The 13,288-nt window shown below is 42.2% G+C and overlaps 1 protein-coding gene across 5 annotated transcripts in view; it reads left to right on the forward strand.

Annotated features, from left to right (window-relative positions):
- Positions 1-12,331, forward strand: part of celf3a (cugbp, Elav-like family member 3a) — a 55,216-nt gene extending 42,885 nt beyond the window's left edge. For 2 of the 5 annotated variants that reach the window (XM_063010995.1, XM_063011004.1), the window contains 8 exons: positions 164-307; positions 385-529; positions 3,007-3,156; positions 3,296-3,355; positions 6,044-6,148; positions 7,142-7,285; positions 8,183-8,319; positions 11,270-12,331. In XM_063010995.1, coding sequence (XP_062867065.1) covers positions 164-307; positions 385-529; positions 3,007-3,156; positions 3,296-3,355; positions 6,044-6,148; positions 7,142-7,285; positions 8,183-8,310 — 876 coding nt within the window. In that variant the 3' untranslated portion in view covers positions 8,311-8,319; positions 11,270-12,331. Of the gene's footprint in view, positions 1-163; positions 308-384; positions 530-3,006; positions 3,157-3,295; positions 3,356-6,043; positions 6,149-7,141; positions 7,286-8,182; positions 8,322-8,591; positions 8,693-11,269 lie in introns of those variants that run through there. The other 3 variants (XR_010014969.1, XM_063011017.1, XM_063011025.1) reach the window with 3 other exon arrangements.
- The last annotated feature ends 957 nt before the right edge of the window (positions 12,332-13,288 follow it).

Below are 13,288 nucleotides of genomic sequence, written 5' to 3' on the forward strand. Positions count from 1 at the left end.
TTATACAGCTGTACAGAAGAGCATTGTCAGAAAAACACTTCATAACATAGATCCATTGTTCTGACCTCACTCCCCCCGAAATACTTCCTCTCACGCCCAGCCAGCTCACTGTCCACTAACTCATTGTATAAGTTCTATTCATCTTTTTCTCTGTTTAACTCAGGGGGCTTCGTCCAGTCTGGTGGTGAAGTTTGCAGACACGGAGAAGGAGCGAGGCATCAGGCGCATGCAGCAGGTCGCCTCCCAACTGGGAGTCATCAGCCCCATGAGCCTCCACCTGGGGGCATACAACGCCTATACACAAGCAGTGAGTGCGAACCCTTTACCCTATAAACACCTAGCATCTCCTAGCTTCTTACATTTATGTTTTTGTTCTTTCTCTAGCTGGTCCACCAGCAGGCCTTGGTGGCTCAGTCGGCCTATCTGTCTCCCGTGGCGACGGTTGCTGCGGTGCAGATGCAGCAGTTGGCTGCTCTCAACCCAAGCAGCATCATAGCCACACCCATAGCATCAATCACTCCTTCCTCAGGTGATTACACTACTTATAAGCACCTCACCCTTGGGTCAGGATTTATTTAGGCGGGATGCAGAAAAGTCACTTTTACTGGAGTATTTCTGTGATTACCTGGTATAAAATGACCCACAGGGAGAACCCAAACATGTATCCTCTCTAAATAAACATAGTTTATTGGTAAAATAAAACATTTTTATGCTTGTCCTTAAAAAAAAATTCTTATGATACCAACATTTTAGTAATTACCAGCATTGGACCTTTATTTGTAAAATCAATTAATAAGATTATATTAACTGCTAATATAATGCAATAAAACAAACACTGGTGTGTAGCTTTTAAGTATTTGACAGTTGAGTAAACAGTGACTTAAAAATATTGTGTAAGTTCTGACAATCTTTACTATTTTAAAAAGATACTCCAACCAGTATTGTGCGACATTGAGATTCACGGGCTACTGAGTAGCATAAAAGAAAAAAAACAGTTAATATCTATTGTTTAATCTGACAATTAAACAATATCAGGTTGCGAATTTGTTTTTATTAATAAACCAAGGCTTATTGCTATTACAGCATGTACTAGGAACCACGCTACTCATTTAACTTGGTAATTTTAGCCTTGGTATAGATGGATGGATAGATAGATGGATGGATGATGGATGGATAGATGGATGGATGGATGATGGACGATGGATGGATGATTGATGGATGGATGGATGGATGGATGATGGATGGATGATTGATTGATGGATGGATGGATGATGGATGGATGGATGGATGATGGATGGATGGATGATGGATGGATGGATGGATGATGGATGGATGATGGATGGATGGATGGACGATGGATGGATGATTGATGGATGATGGATGGATGGATGATGGATGGATGATGGATGGATGGATGGATGGATGATGGATGGATGATGGATGGATGGATGGATGATGGATGGATGGATGGATGGATGGATGGATGATGGATGGATGGATGGATGGATGGATGGATGGATGGATGGATGGATAGATAGATAGATAGATAGATAGATAGATAGATAGATAGATAGATAGATAGATAGCTGTAGAGAGACTCATTGTAGAGCCCGGTTGCTAAACACACTTCACTGTGCCTTTACTGTGAAGTTAAGGGCGTGTACGGCATTGTCCAAGATTAAGAGTTTATTAAGTGACCTAAGTTCCACAACAGTTTCCAAATTTTGGAACTCTGATGCCAGGTTTATACTTTCGACTTTGTTATTATTAAGTATGGAGATATTACAGAAAGCATTTTTTGTATTGTCACCTGTCCAGACTAAAACAAACCCAGGTACTCGCCAAGTTACAATTCTTGTAGACAACACTCAAAATGATTTTTAGGGCATTTGCCTAGTAAAACAAACCTAATATGCAGGATGCCTAATCAAGGTAGAACAATACTTTGGCTAAAATACCAGAAACTAAAAGGGTAAAGGAGAAATCAAAGCAGTGGCCAGAATAATAAAAACAAAGTAACAAATGAAAACACAAAATCTGCAGCCTGCAACGGAGAAAGTGGATAGAAAAGGGATAGAGCAGAAATGTAAACTCTGCCAGGTTGCAGCTGTTGGGCCCTTGAGCAAGGCCCTTAACCCTCAATTGCTTAGATTGTATACTGTCACAACTGTTAGTCGCTTTGGATGAAAGCGTCTGCTAAATGCCGAAAATGTAAATGTCACAGGCGCTCTGAACAGCTTGCCATATTGTAACCAAGTTCTTGGAAAAAGAACAAAGAAAGGAAACCCAGAACATACTGGGGACTGCAATTAACAAGTTACACCAACCCACTCAGCGTGTGTCAGAATTTTTAAAAAGAATGCCGGCATCTGCGTTGGTGGGAAACCGGAACAGGTTGTGCCCAGCGTCACGGTTTCAAGAGAAAGCATGTTGCCAACAGAGGAGCTGGCAAGTCTTTGAGGAAGAAACCATAATAAATAGAAACACTTCCACCTGGAGCAAATTAACACTAAACTACAATGAGGCACAGGTGATTCAGTGATTCAGAGAAACTGACACATCAATCTTCTTTTGTGGGACGGTGCTAGCTTAGTGGGTAGAGCTTTGGGCTATCAACCGGAAGATTGGCGGTTCAAATCCAGACTCTGCTATGCAGCCACTGTTGGGTCCTTGAGCAAGGCCCTTAACCCTGTCTGCTCCAGGGGTGCCGTACGATGGCTGACCCTGAGCTCTGACCCCAGCTTCCAAAAAAGCTGGGATATGCGAAGAAAGAATTTCATTGTACTGTACAACTGTATATGTATATATGACAAATAAAGGATATCTTCATATCTTCTGCGCCTCCATGCCCCCTCTGTTGGCCATAAATGGCAAGGCAGGAGGATGTAATTCTGTAACTGTGACAACCCCCTCACCCTTCCATTAAAGCCTATTACAAACTGTGTTAGAATAATAGTTCACACACTTAAATATGAAACGATTTAAAGCTTTTACATTTTGTTTTAGGTGCAAGCACTCCTCCAACCATTGCTGCCACACCAGTGCCTACTCTCGCTGCACAAATTGCAGTCAACAGTTACCCGGCTGTGGCCGCCCCACCCATTGGGCAGTCAGCCTCAGAAACACTCTACACCAACGGAGTCCATCCTTACCAAGGTAACGCTCCTTCCATTGTCCCACTCCAAATCCCTTGACATTTTTGAAACATGGTTTATGATGGTCATCGTTCCTCGACCATCTCCAATTCTCTTTTTTTTTTTCTTTGGTTTCACTTTGCTTTTTATTGTCTGTACAGCTCAGAGTCCTGCGTTGGATCCTCTGCAGCAGGCGTACGCTGGCATGCAGCATTACACTGGTAAGACGTCCAAAGTGACATTCCATAAACTGTTGTGTGTATCACATGTATTCAGTGCAAAGCTAAAAACCTATGTGTCAGTCTGTTGGGCCCCTGAGCAAGGCCCTTAACCCTTAATTGCTTGAATTGTTTTCAGCCACATATGTAAGTCAGTTTAAGTAAAAGCATCTGCTAAGTGCTGGAAATGTAAATGTTCATGAATGCCCCGCCCACAGCTTTATAGTGTTTAAGTCATTTTAGAATATTTACACATAGTTTCATACACCGATCAGCCATAACATTAAAACCACCTACTTGTTTCTACACTCACTGTCCATTTTATCAGCTCCACTTACCATACAGGAGAACTTTGTAGTCCTACAATTACTGTCAGTGGTCCATCTGTTACTCTGCATGCTTTTTTCAGCCTGCTTTCACCCTGTTCTTCAATGGTCAGGACCACCACAGAGCAGGTATTATTTAGGTGGTGGATCATTCTCAGCACTGCAGTGACACTGACATGGTGGTGGTGTGTTAGTGTGTGTTGTGCTGGTATGAGTCAGACCACTGTCCACTCTATTAGACACTCCTACCTAGTTGGTCCACCTTGAAGATGTAAAGTCAGAGACGATCGCTCATCTATTGCTGCTGTTTGAGTTGGTGAAAGTGAGGTGTTTCAAAACTCCAGCAGCATTGCTGTCTGATCCACTCATATCAGCACAACACACACTAGCACACCACCACCATGTCAGTGTCACTGCAGTGCTGAGAATCATCCACCACCCAAATAATACCTGCTCTGTGGTGGTCCTGGGAGAGTCCTGACCATTGAAGAACAGCATGAAAGGGGGCTAACAAAGCATGCAGAGAAACAGATGGACTACAGTCAGTAATTGTAGAACTACAAAGTGCTCCTATATGGTAAGTGGAGCTGATAAAATGGACAGTGAGTGTAGAAACAAGGAGGTGGTTTTAACGTTATGGCTAATAGGTGTACAGTGTATCACAAAAGTGAGTACACCCCTCACATTTCTGCAGATATTTAAGTATATCTTTTCATGGGACAACACTGACAAAATGACACTTTGACACAATGAAAAGTAGTCTGTGTGCAGCTTATATAACAGTGTAAATTTATTCTTCCCTCAAAATAACTCAATATACAGCCATTAATGTCTAAACCACCGGCAACAAAAGTGAGTACACCCCTAAATGTCCAAATTGAGCACTGCTTGTAATTTTCCCTCCAAAATGTCATGTGACTCGTTAGTGTTACTAGGTCTCAGGTGTGCATAGGGAGCAGGTGTGTTCAATTTAGTAGTACAGCTCTCACACTCTCTCATACTGGTCACTGAAAGTTCCAACATGGCACCTCATGGCAAAGAACTCTCTGAGGATCTTAAAAGACGAATTGTTGCGCTACATGAAGATGGCCAAGGCTACAAGAAGATTGAAACTGAGCTGCAGCACAGTGGCCAAGATCATCCAGCGTTTTAAAAGAGCAGGGTCCACTCAGAACAGACCTCGCGTTGGTCGTCCAAAGAAGCTGAGTGCACGTGCTCAGCGTCACATCCAACTGCTGTCTTTGAAAGATAGGCGCAGGAGTGCTGTCAGCATTGCTGCAGAGATTGAAAAGGTGGGGGGTCAGCCTGTCAGTGCTCAGACCATACGCCGCACACTACATCAAATTGGTCTGCATGGCTGTCACCCCAGAAGGAAGCCTCTTCTGAAGTCTCTACACAAGAAAGCCCGCAAACAGTTTGCTGAAGACATGTCAACAAAGGACATGGATTACTGGAACCATGTCCTATGGTCTGATGAGACCAAGATTAATTTGTTTGGTTCAGATGGTCTCAAGCATGTGTGGCGGCAATCAGGTGAGGAGTACAAAGATAAGTGTGTCATGCCTACAGTCAAGCATGGTGGTGGGAATGCCATGGTCTGGGGCTGCATGAGTGCAGCAGGTGTTGGGGAGTTACATTTCATTGAGGGACACATGAACTCCAGTATGTACTGTGAAATACTGAAGCAGAGCATGATCCCCTCCCTCCGGAAGTTGGGTCGCAGGGCAGTGTTCCAGCATGATAATGACCCCAAACACACCTCTAAGACGACCACTGCTTTATTGAAGAGGCTGAGGGTAAAGGTGATGGACTGGCCAAGCATGTCTCCAGACCTAAACCCAATAGAACATCTTTGGGGCATCCTCAAGCGGAAGGTGGAGGAGCGCAAAGTCTCGAATATCCGCCAGCTCCGTGATGTCGTCATGGAGGAGTGGAAAAGCATTCCAGTGGCAACCTGTGAAGCTCTGGTAAACTCCATGCCCAGGAGAGTTAAGGCAGTTCTGGGAAATAATGGTGGCCACACAAAATATTGACACTATTGACAAAGGAACTTTCACTAAGGGGTGTACTCACTTTTGTTGCCGGTGGTTTAGACATTAATGGCTGTATATTGAGTTATTTTGAGGGAAGAATAAATTTACACTGTTATATAAGCTGCACACAGACTACTTTTCATTGTGTCAAAGTGTCATTTTGTCAGTGTTGTCCCATGAAAAGATATACTTAAATATCTGCAGAAATGTGAGGGGTGTACTCACTTTTGTGATACACTGTATATTGTTGCAATGGATTTGACCTGCCTTCAAATAATGTCATGTTTGCATGTGGTTTCCCCCCACCCCACCTCACATTAACACCCTAACAGCCACATATCCTGCTGCTTATGGACTGGTCGGGCAGCCGTTTCCCCATCAGCCCACGCTGGTCGCTCAGCAAGTCCAGCAGCCGCAGCAGCTTCAGCAGCGAGAAGGTAATAATCACTTCCTGTTCCATTAGAACCAACAAACACAAACATTCTGCTTTTATGACTCTACTCAGATAACAGTGTTTCCTCTGAAGTACACTAGTACATTTCTTGTTATGTGGGTGTTGCTTCAGAGAAATGCATCACAGAATACATCAGGTTACTTAGAATTTATGTAACCGGACCAGTAACCTCATGTTAGTAGGGTAAATAGGTGTTAACTAAGCCATGGACTGCAGAAGTGACCACAGTGGCACACTTGTGGTACACAGCACAGTTAAAGATGGCCATGAACATTATTTTTACTGTTTTATATGGACTGTTTTGTATTTTTGGTATATGTAAGACCATATGTGGACCAGCTGAGACCACAAGGAGTCCTGTGGTATCTGGTACCAGGACGTTACCAACAAGTCCTTCGGTTAACATCGGTCAGAATAAGATATCTCAGTAGGCAGCATTTTGAGGCATCTAGGAATTGACACATGCTTCCTCTCAGAAGTGTGCGTAGGATGACGTAAAATGACGTCTACGCCGAGAGCTCACAAAGTTTTGAGACAGAGCCACAGTGTAAATAACACTAATTACTTAATAAATCGATTACTAACAGTGTGAGCAGCACGGTGGCTCAGTGGGTAGTACTATCGCCTCACAGCAAGAAGGCCCTGGGTTCGATCCCCAGGTGGAGAGGTCCGGGTCCTTTCTGTGTGGAGTTTGCATGTTCTCCCCATGTCTGTGTGGGTTTCCTCCAGGAGCTCCGGTTTCCTCCCACAGTCCAAAGACGTGCAAGTGAGGTGAATTGGAGATACAAAATTGTTCATGACTGTGTTTGACATAAAAAAATTAAGAACTGATGAATCTTGTGTAACCAGTTATTACCTGTCCTGTCATGAATGTAACCAAAGTGTGTAAAACATGATGTTAAAACCCTAATAAATAAATACATAAATATTAACAGTGTATCATATTTCATATTTATTCCACGTTCTTTATTCTCAGGTCCGGAGGGCTGTAATATCTTTATCTATCACCTGCCGCAGGAGTTCACCGACTCGGAGATGCTGCAGATGTTTCTCCCCTTCGGCAATGTCATCTCAGCCAAGGTCTTCGTCGATCGTGCAACCAATCAGAGCAAGTGCTTTGGTCAGTCTGAGTGAGGAAATATTTAAAAGCACACCAACTCGTTGGTTCGAATCTCAGCTCTGCTGGGGGGGGGGGGGGTTTCCTCATAACTGATGCAATTACGACCTCTGCTGGCTGATTGATGCCGGGTGCACAGAGACTAGGGATAATAAGATCAGGGTGTGACTCTCTGTACATGAAGCTGATCCACATTAGAACTCTCCTTGTGCAGGTGAAAAGAAGCGGTCGGCTACTGTACATGCGTCGGAGGGGCGTGTGTTAGTCACGGCTGTCCTCAGTCAGAGTGGAAGTCAACATCAGTAGAGGGGAAGCGTAATGCAATCGGGTCATTGGATATGACTAAATTGGGGGGAAATTGTGAGGGAAACGCAACAAATAAATACACTGATCAGCCATAACGTTAAAACCACCTCCTTGTTTCTACACTCACTGTCCATTTTATCAGCTCCACTTACCATATAGAAGCACTTTGTAGTTCTACAATTACTGACTGTAGTCCATCTCTTTCTCTACATACTTTTTAACCTGCTTTCACCCTGTTCTTCAATGGTCAGGACCCCCACATGACCACCACAGAGCAGGTATTATTTAGGTAGTGGATCATTCTCAGCACTGCAGTGACACTGACGTGGTGGTGTGTTAGTGTGTGTTGTGCTGGTATGAGTGGATCAGACACAGCAGCGCTGCTGGAGTTTTTAAATACCGTGTCCACTCACTGCCCACTTTATCAGACACTCCTACCAAGTGTGTAGAAACAAGGAGGTGGTTTTATGGTTATGGCTGATCCATGTAAATAAAAGCAATACTCAACATGTCTTAGTTCTGCACAATGTCTTACACTGACTGATGCTTTTATAGGCTTTGTGTGCTTTGACTAACTCGTATATTGTTTTCCAGGGTTTGTGAGCTTTGACAACCCAGCCAGCGCTCAGACTGCCATCCAGGCCATGAACGGCTTTCAGATTGGCATGAAAAGACTGAAAGTGCAGCTGAAGAGGCCCAAAGATGCCAACCGCCCATACTAAGCTATTCAGGTACGTTGTTTAGTGCCGTTCGGTGCAGACTCTTGCTTATCTTAATGAAAAATAAACATGTTGATGTGAATTCGGCTGTCAGCCTTAATGATTATTCAGTATTTGTAATATTTCTGTCAGTCATATATGTACAATATGTAGAGATGAAATATAGTACTTGGATAATAACCATATGATTAATTTTTACTTTTATTTATTGTTTTTGTTTTTGTGCTGTGTCATCGTTCAATCTCCTGAAAACAAACAAACAATCGAACAAACAAAAACCTCAGGCTGCCCCGGCCAATCATATCTCGTGTGGAGACTACGTCGCTATGGCTGCGGTGGCCATAGCAACCAATAAAGCCTCCCCCCTTCCTCTGGCAGCGTTTGTAAGTTGATTGGCCTGTGTTGGTTGCTGTGGCGATATTCCTGCCTGTGATGGTTGCCGTTAGCAGTTCTGTTCTTGTTCTTTTTATTTATTTATTTATTTATTTATTTATTTATGGCCCTTTGTCTTCTATCCTCCATGCTGAGAGTGCATGGCGGGTTACCGTGGTGACCATGGAGTGTGTTTGGTGCGTCGTGCCTTTCTCTTTTGTTTTGTTTACACTGATCAATAACTGACATCACAAAGTAGCTTAACTGGAACTAGCTAAAGCAGCTAATGAAAGCAATGCAAAGCTATTAAGTACCTTCTTTGCCATTCGAAAGAAGCCCTAGTGTTTGGGTGGATTTTGTTTTTGATCAGTTTCCTCTGTGTTTCGTTTGGTCATGATGATTCTCTTTACAACTCCTCCCATACGTAGTCTGGTGGTGTTTTAGTTCCTGTGACTGTGGGGGATTCCAGTGTGTATTTGATGACAAGAAAAGTTTGTGCTAGTGGGTATGCTGTTCTGTGCAGTGAGTGAAAGACCAAATGAACTTTGTGTGTTTGCTTTTGTGTGTGCTTGTGTGTGTGTGTGTGTTTTGGGGGGGTTGGGGGGGGGGAAAGAAAGCGATACAGCGAGTGTGTTTACATGCACAAAAATAATCCAGATTAATTCAGGTTTTGGTAGTAATCTGATTATTCTGATATTCTTCTCATTATTATCAATTACTATTATTAATATGAGTACGTTACCTAGATTTCAGCTGTCATCTGGTGATTCAGGGCACGGAACTTGGGAATCACATTTCTACAACTGCTAGTGTGCGTCACTCCGCCAGTGCCTAAAATAGTGTGTCAAAGTAGGAACATTGCCAGTGGTGTCATGCCTGATGACATGGTTCTAAGTAATTACTGTGGGATTTGGGATGCTGCCTCAGTAAAAACGGAGATGATGATGCAGGGGGGTGTTGAGCCATAAGATAAAGAAAGCAGATAGATAGAGATAGATAGAGAGAGATGGATAGATGGATAGATAAATTTTATCAGCTCCACTTACCATATAGAAGCACTTTGTAGTTCTACAATTACTGACTGCAGTCCATCTCTTTCTCTACATACTTTTTAACCTGCTTTCACCCTGTTCTTCAATGGTCAGGACCCCCACAGAGCAGGTATTATTTAGGTAGTGGATCATTCTCAGCACTGCAGTGACACTGACGTGGTGGTGTGTTAGTGTGTAGTGTGTTGTGCTGGTATGAGTGGATCAGACACAGCAGCGCTGCTGGAGTTTTTAAATACCGTGTCCACTCACTGTCCACTCTATTAGACACTCCTACCTAGTTGGTCCACCTTGTAGATGTAAAGTCAGAGACGATCGCTCATCTATTGCTGCTGTTTGAGTCGGTCATCTTCTAGACCTTCATCAGTGGTCACAGGACGCTGCCCACGGGGTGCTGTTGGCTGGATATTTTTGGTTGGTGGACTATTCTCTATAATAGCAGCGCTGCTGTGTCTGATCCACTCATACCAACACAACACACACTAACACACCACCACCATGTCAGTGTCACTGCAGTGCTGAGAATGACCCACCACCTAAATAATACCTGCTCTGTAGTGACTATTGAAGAACAGTGAAAGGGGGCTAACAAAGCATGCAGAGAAACAGATGGACTACAGTCAGTAATTGTAGAACTACAAAGTGCTTCTATATGCTGATAAAATGGACAGTGAGTGTAGAAACAAGGAGGTGGTTTTAATGTTATCGGTGTACATTGTTTATATATATGTATAAAGGTATATATAGGAATGATTATTAAATATAAAAAGCTAATATTAGATATAGGTATGAATGAGTATAATAGCAGTAATATATAGATAGTAATAATATAGATTAGAATATAGATTAAAACCAATATATACATGGGTATATAAAAATATTAAACAGGAATATGTAGGCTTGGATATGGCAGTTCAAATGTGTGTGTAATAAAACAAAATAACTACTGCCCGACTCATGTAGACTCACGTACCTGATGATAAACAGATTACCACCAATCTCTGACTCCTCATCATGGGATTATTGTGTGCATGCCGACCCACTCCTCGATGGAGCGATTCATCCACGATCTCTCAAACCTCTCACACGAGGCTTGAGGTGACGGCGTTGTGCTGACCAACGAACAGCATTTCTCTGTAGGAATTCTGGGTTTTGTAGTGAACGAAAACAACCATCACGATTCACGAGCTATTAAAAATCACTCACGACGAGACGGATTCGCCGCCTCGCATCGATATGTCAGAATAACATCGAGCCCAGAATTCCTACGGTGCATGTTGGAAATTTGTATGCCTGCCAGAAACCTTTCCCACTTTCAGACACTCACTAACACTCAGCACACATTAAACCATACACTCATTTACTGGCTTAATACTTTAATTGCATGGAAGTATGGTTAGCACACGATCACTGCTAAATGCACCAGCACACACCACATGTATTAGATCTGTCCCGGTATCATGATCAATAATCATTTTAAATGATCTAATTTTGTTCTTTCTTTCTCTCGTTTTCTGTGTTTTTTTTTCTCTGTTTCTCAGGTTAAAAAAAGAAGAAGACCGAAGACTGACTGAACTTTGGTGAAAAAGGAAAAAAAAAAAAAAAAAAAAAATAAGAATCCTCAGCTGCAAATTACGGGACCAAGAGCTTATACTTAATACAAAGAACACTGAAGTGAATATATACGTTTAGCAGATTACCTAACCCGCTGCACAAGACTTGGGTTGATTATACATTTACAGCCTCATCAGTATACAGCATATGACTATGACCGATAACTATTTATAGGCACATTCTGTACAGCTAGTAACTGGCTAAAACATTTATCGCCGCAGCGTCTCAGACTTGCACTCTTTTTTCGTGTGGGGACTAAAGCGAAGGCTTTCGATCCGGCTTGGACCGACACCGCACATAAAACGGGACCAACACGAACACGACACGGCCGCACAGCAAGGCCTTTTTGCTGGTTCGCGGAAATCGATCGAGCGCCAGTTACGTGTATATAGAAATGTATTGAGCCACACGAAGGCATATCACTGGAAAGGGTGGGGAATAGGAATATGGGTGTTTTTTTTTATTATTATTTAAGCTCATCAGTGCAAAGCATCATGAGTATGTTAGTTAGGGGGGAAAAGAGAAGAAAACGACTGGATATTGTCTACACGGTCAGGCTGTAGTTAGATTTTACATTTTCAGGTATGTTTAGGAAGATTTGATGGAAAGTGTGGTGGAGAAAATGAGCGAAAAGCATTTTAACGATGTATTTCATTGTAAATATCATGGTTTTAAATGGAGGTTAAAATTCTGATTTATTATTATTAATATTATTATTATTATTATTATTGTTTCATACTTTCCAAAAAGTACATTTTAATTCCTTTTTTTAACATGAATTAATTTATTGATTTCTTGATGAAGGGTCTTTTTAAATTATTTATGAAGATAGACGTTCATTGACAGTTTTGTCTCTGAATCAAAGTATTTTTTAGAACTTTTATTTATAGAATTAAAATTGAACAATCATTAATCTTAATTTATTTTCTTTAGCTGTTTCATATTCTGTCAATTACAAAAAAAATAATAAAAAAAAAGTTTTAAATAAGTGGACGTGTCTTGTTTTTATTTTTTCATTTTATTTCCCCTCTTTTTCTCAAATTTACCCCCCAATTTTCTCCCTAATCTAGTCGTATTCAATTACCCTGTTTGCGTTATGCTCCACCTCTACCGATACAACCCTCCACTGGTGACTGAGAAGCTTCGCAACTGACACACGCCCCCTCCGACACGTGTGCAAAATCGACTGCATCTTTTCACCTGCACGAGGTGAGTTCATATGTGGATTAGCCTTGTGCACGGAGAGCCACACCCTGATACTCATTATTCCCCATCAATCAGCCAGCAGAGGTCGTAATTGCACCAGTTACGAGGAACCTCGATCCGGCTCTTCCCACCCTGTGAACAACAGCCAATCGTTGTTCACGTGGCCGCACAGCCGAATGGCAGAGCTGAGATTCGATACGATGTATTCGAAATCCCAGCTCTGGTGTGCTAGTGTGTTTTACTGCTGCGCCACTTGAGCGACCTATTTTATATATGTGATTAGTTGATTCTTTCGAATCTTTATTTAAGTGACAAAAGTACAAAGTTACTGAACAACTTGAATGTATTTTGTAAATAGAAAAACAATCAGATTTTAATGTGGCATTTAAGGGGCATTTTATTATTGTTACATCACCTTTCCTATTTTCTGTTGTCAGTTAAATTAACGTTCATGAGAATTAACAAATCACAGACTCTTGTTTTCATTTCCCAAGATGCCCCAACTTTTTTGGAAATGGGGTTTATACTCTATGTTCTTTGCTAAAATGTGACAATGTACAGTGGCTCGGTGGGTAGCACTGTCGCCTCACAGCAAGAAGGTCCTTGGTTTAATTCCCAGGTGAAGTGGTCCGGGTCCTTTCTGTGTGGAGTTTGCACGTTCTCCCCGTGTCTGCTTGGGAAGCTAAAAAATATCTGGCTTTCAGAATAGATCAGTAACTCAAAATCCACCCCTACCTAAA

Source organism: Trichomycterus rosablanca, chromosome 2 (genome assembly GCF_030014385.1).
Source record: "Trichomycterus rosablanca isolate fTriRos1 chromosome 2, fTriRos1.hap1, whole genome shotgun sequence".
Lineage (NCBI taxonomy): Eukaryota > Metazoa > Chordata > Actinopteri > Siluriformes > Trichomycteridae > Trichomycterus > Trichomycterus rosablanca.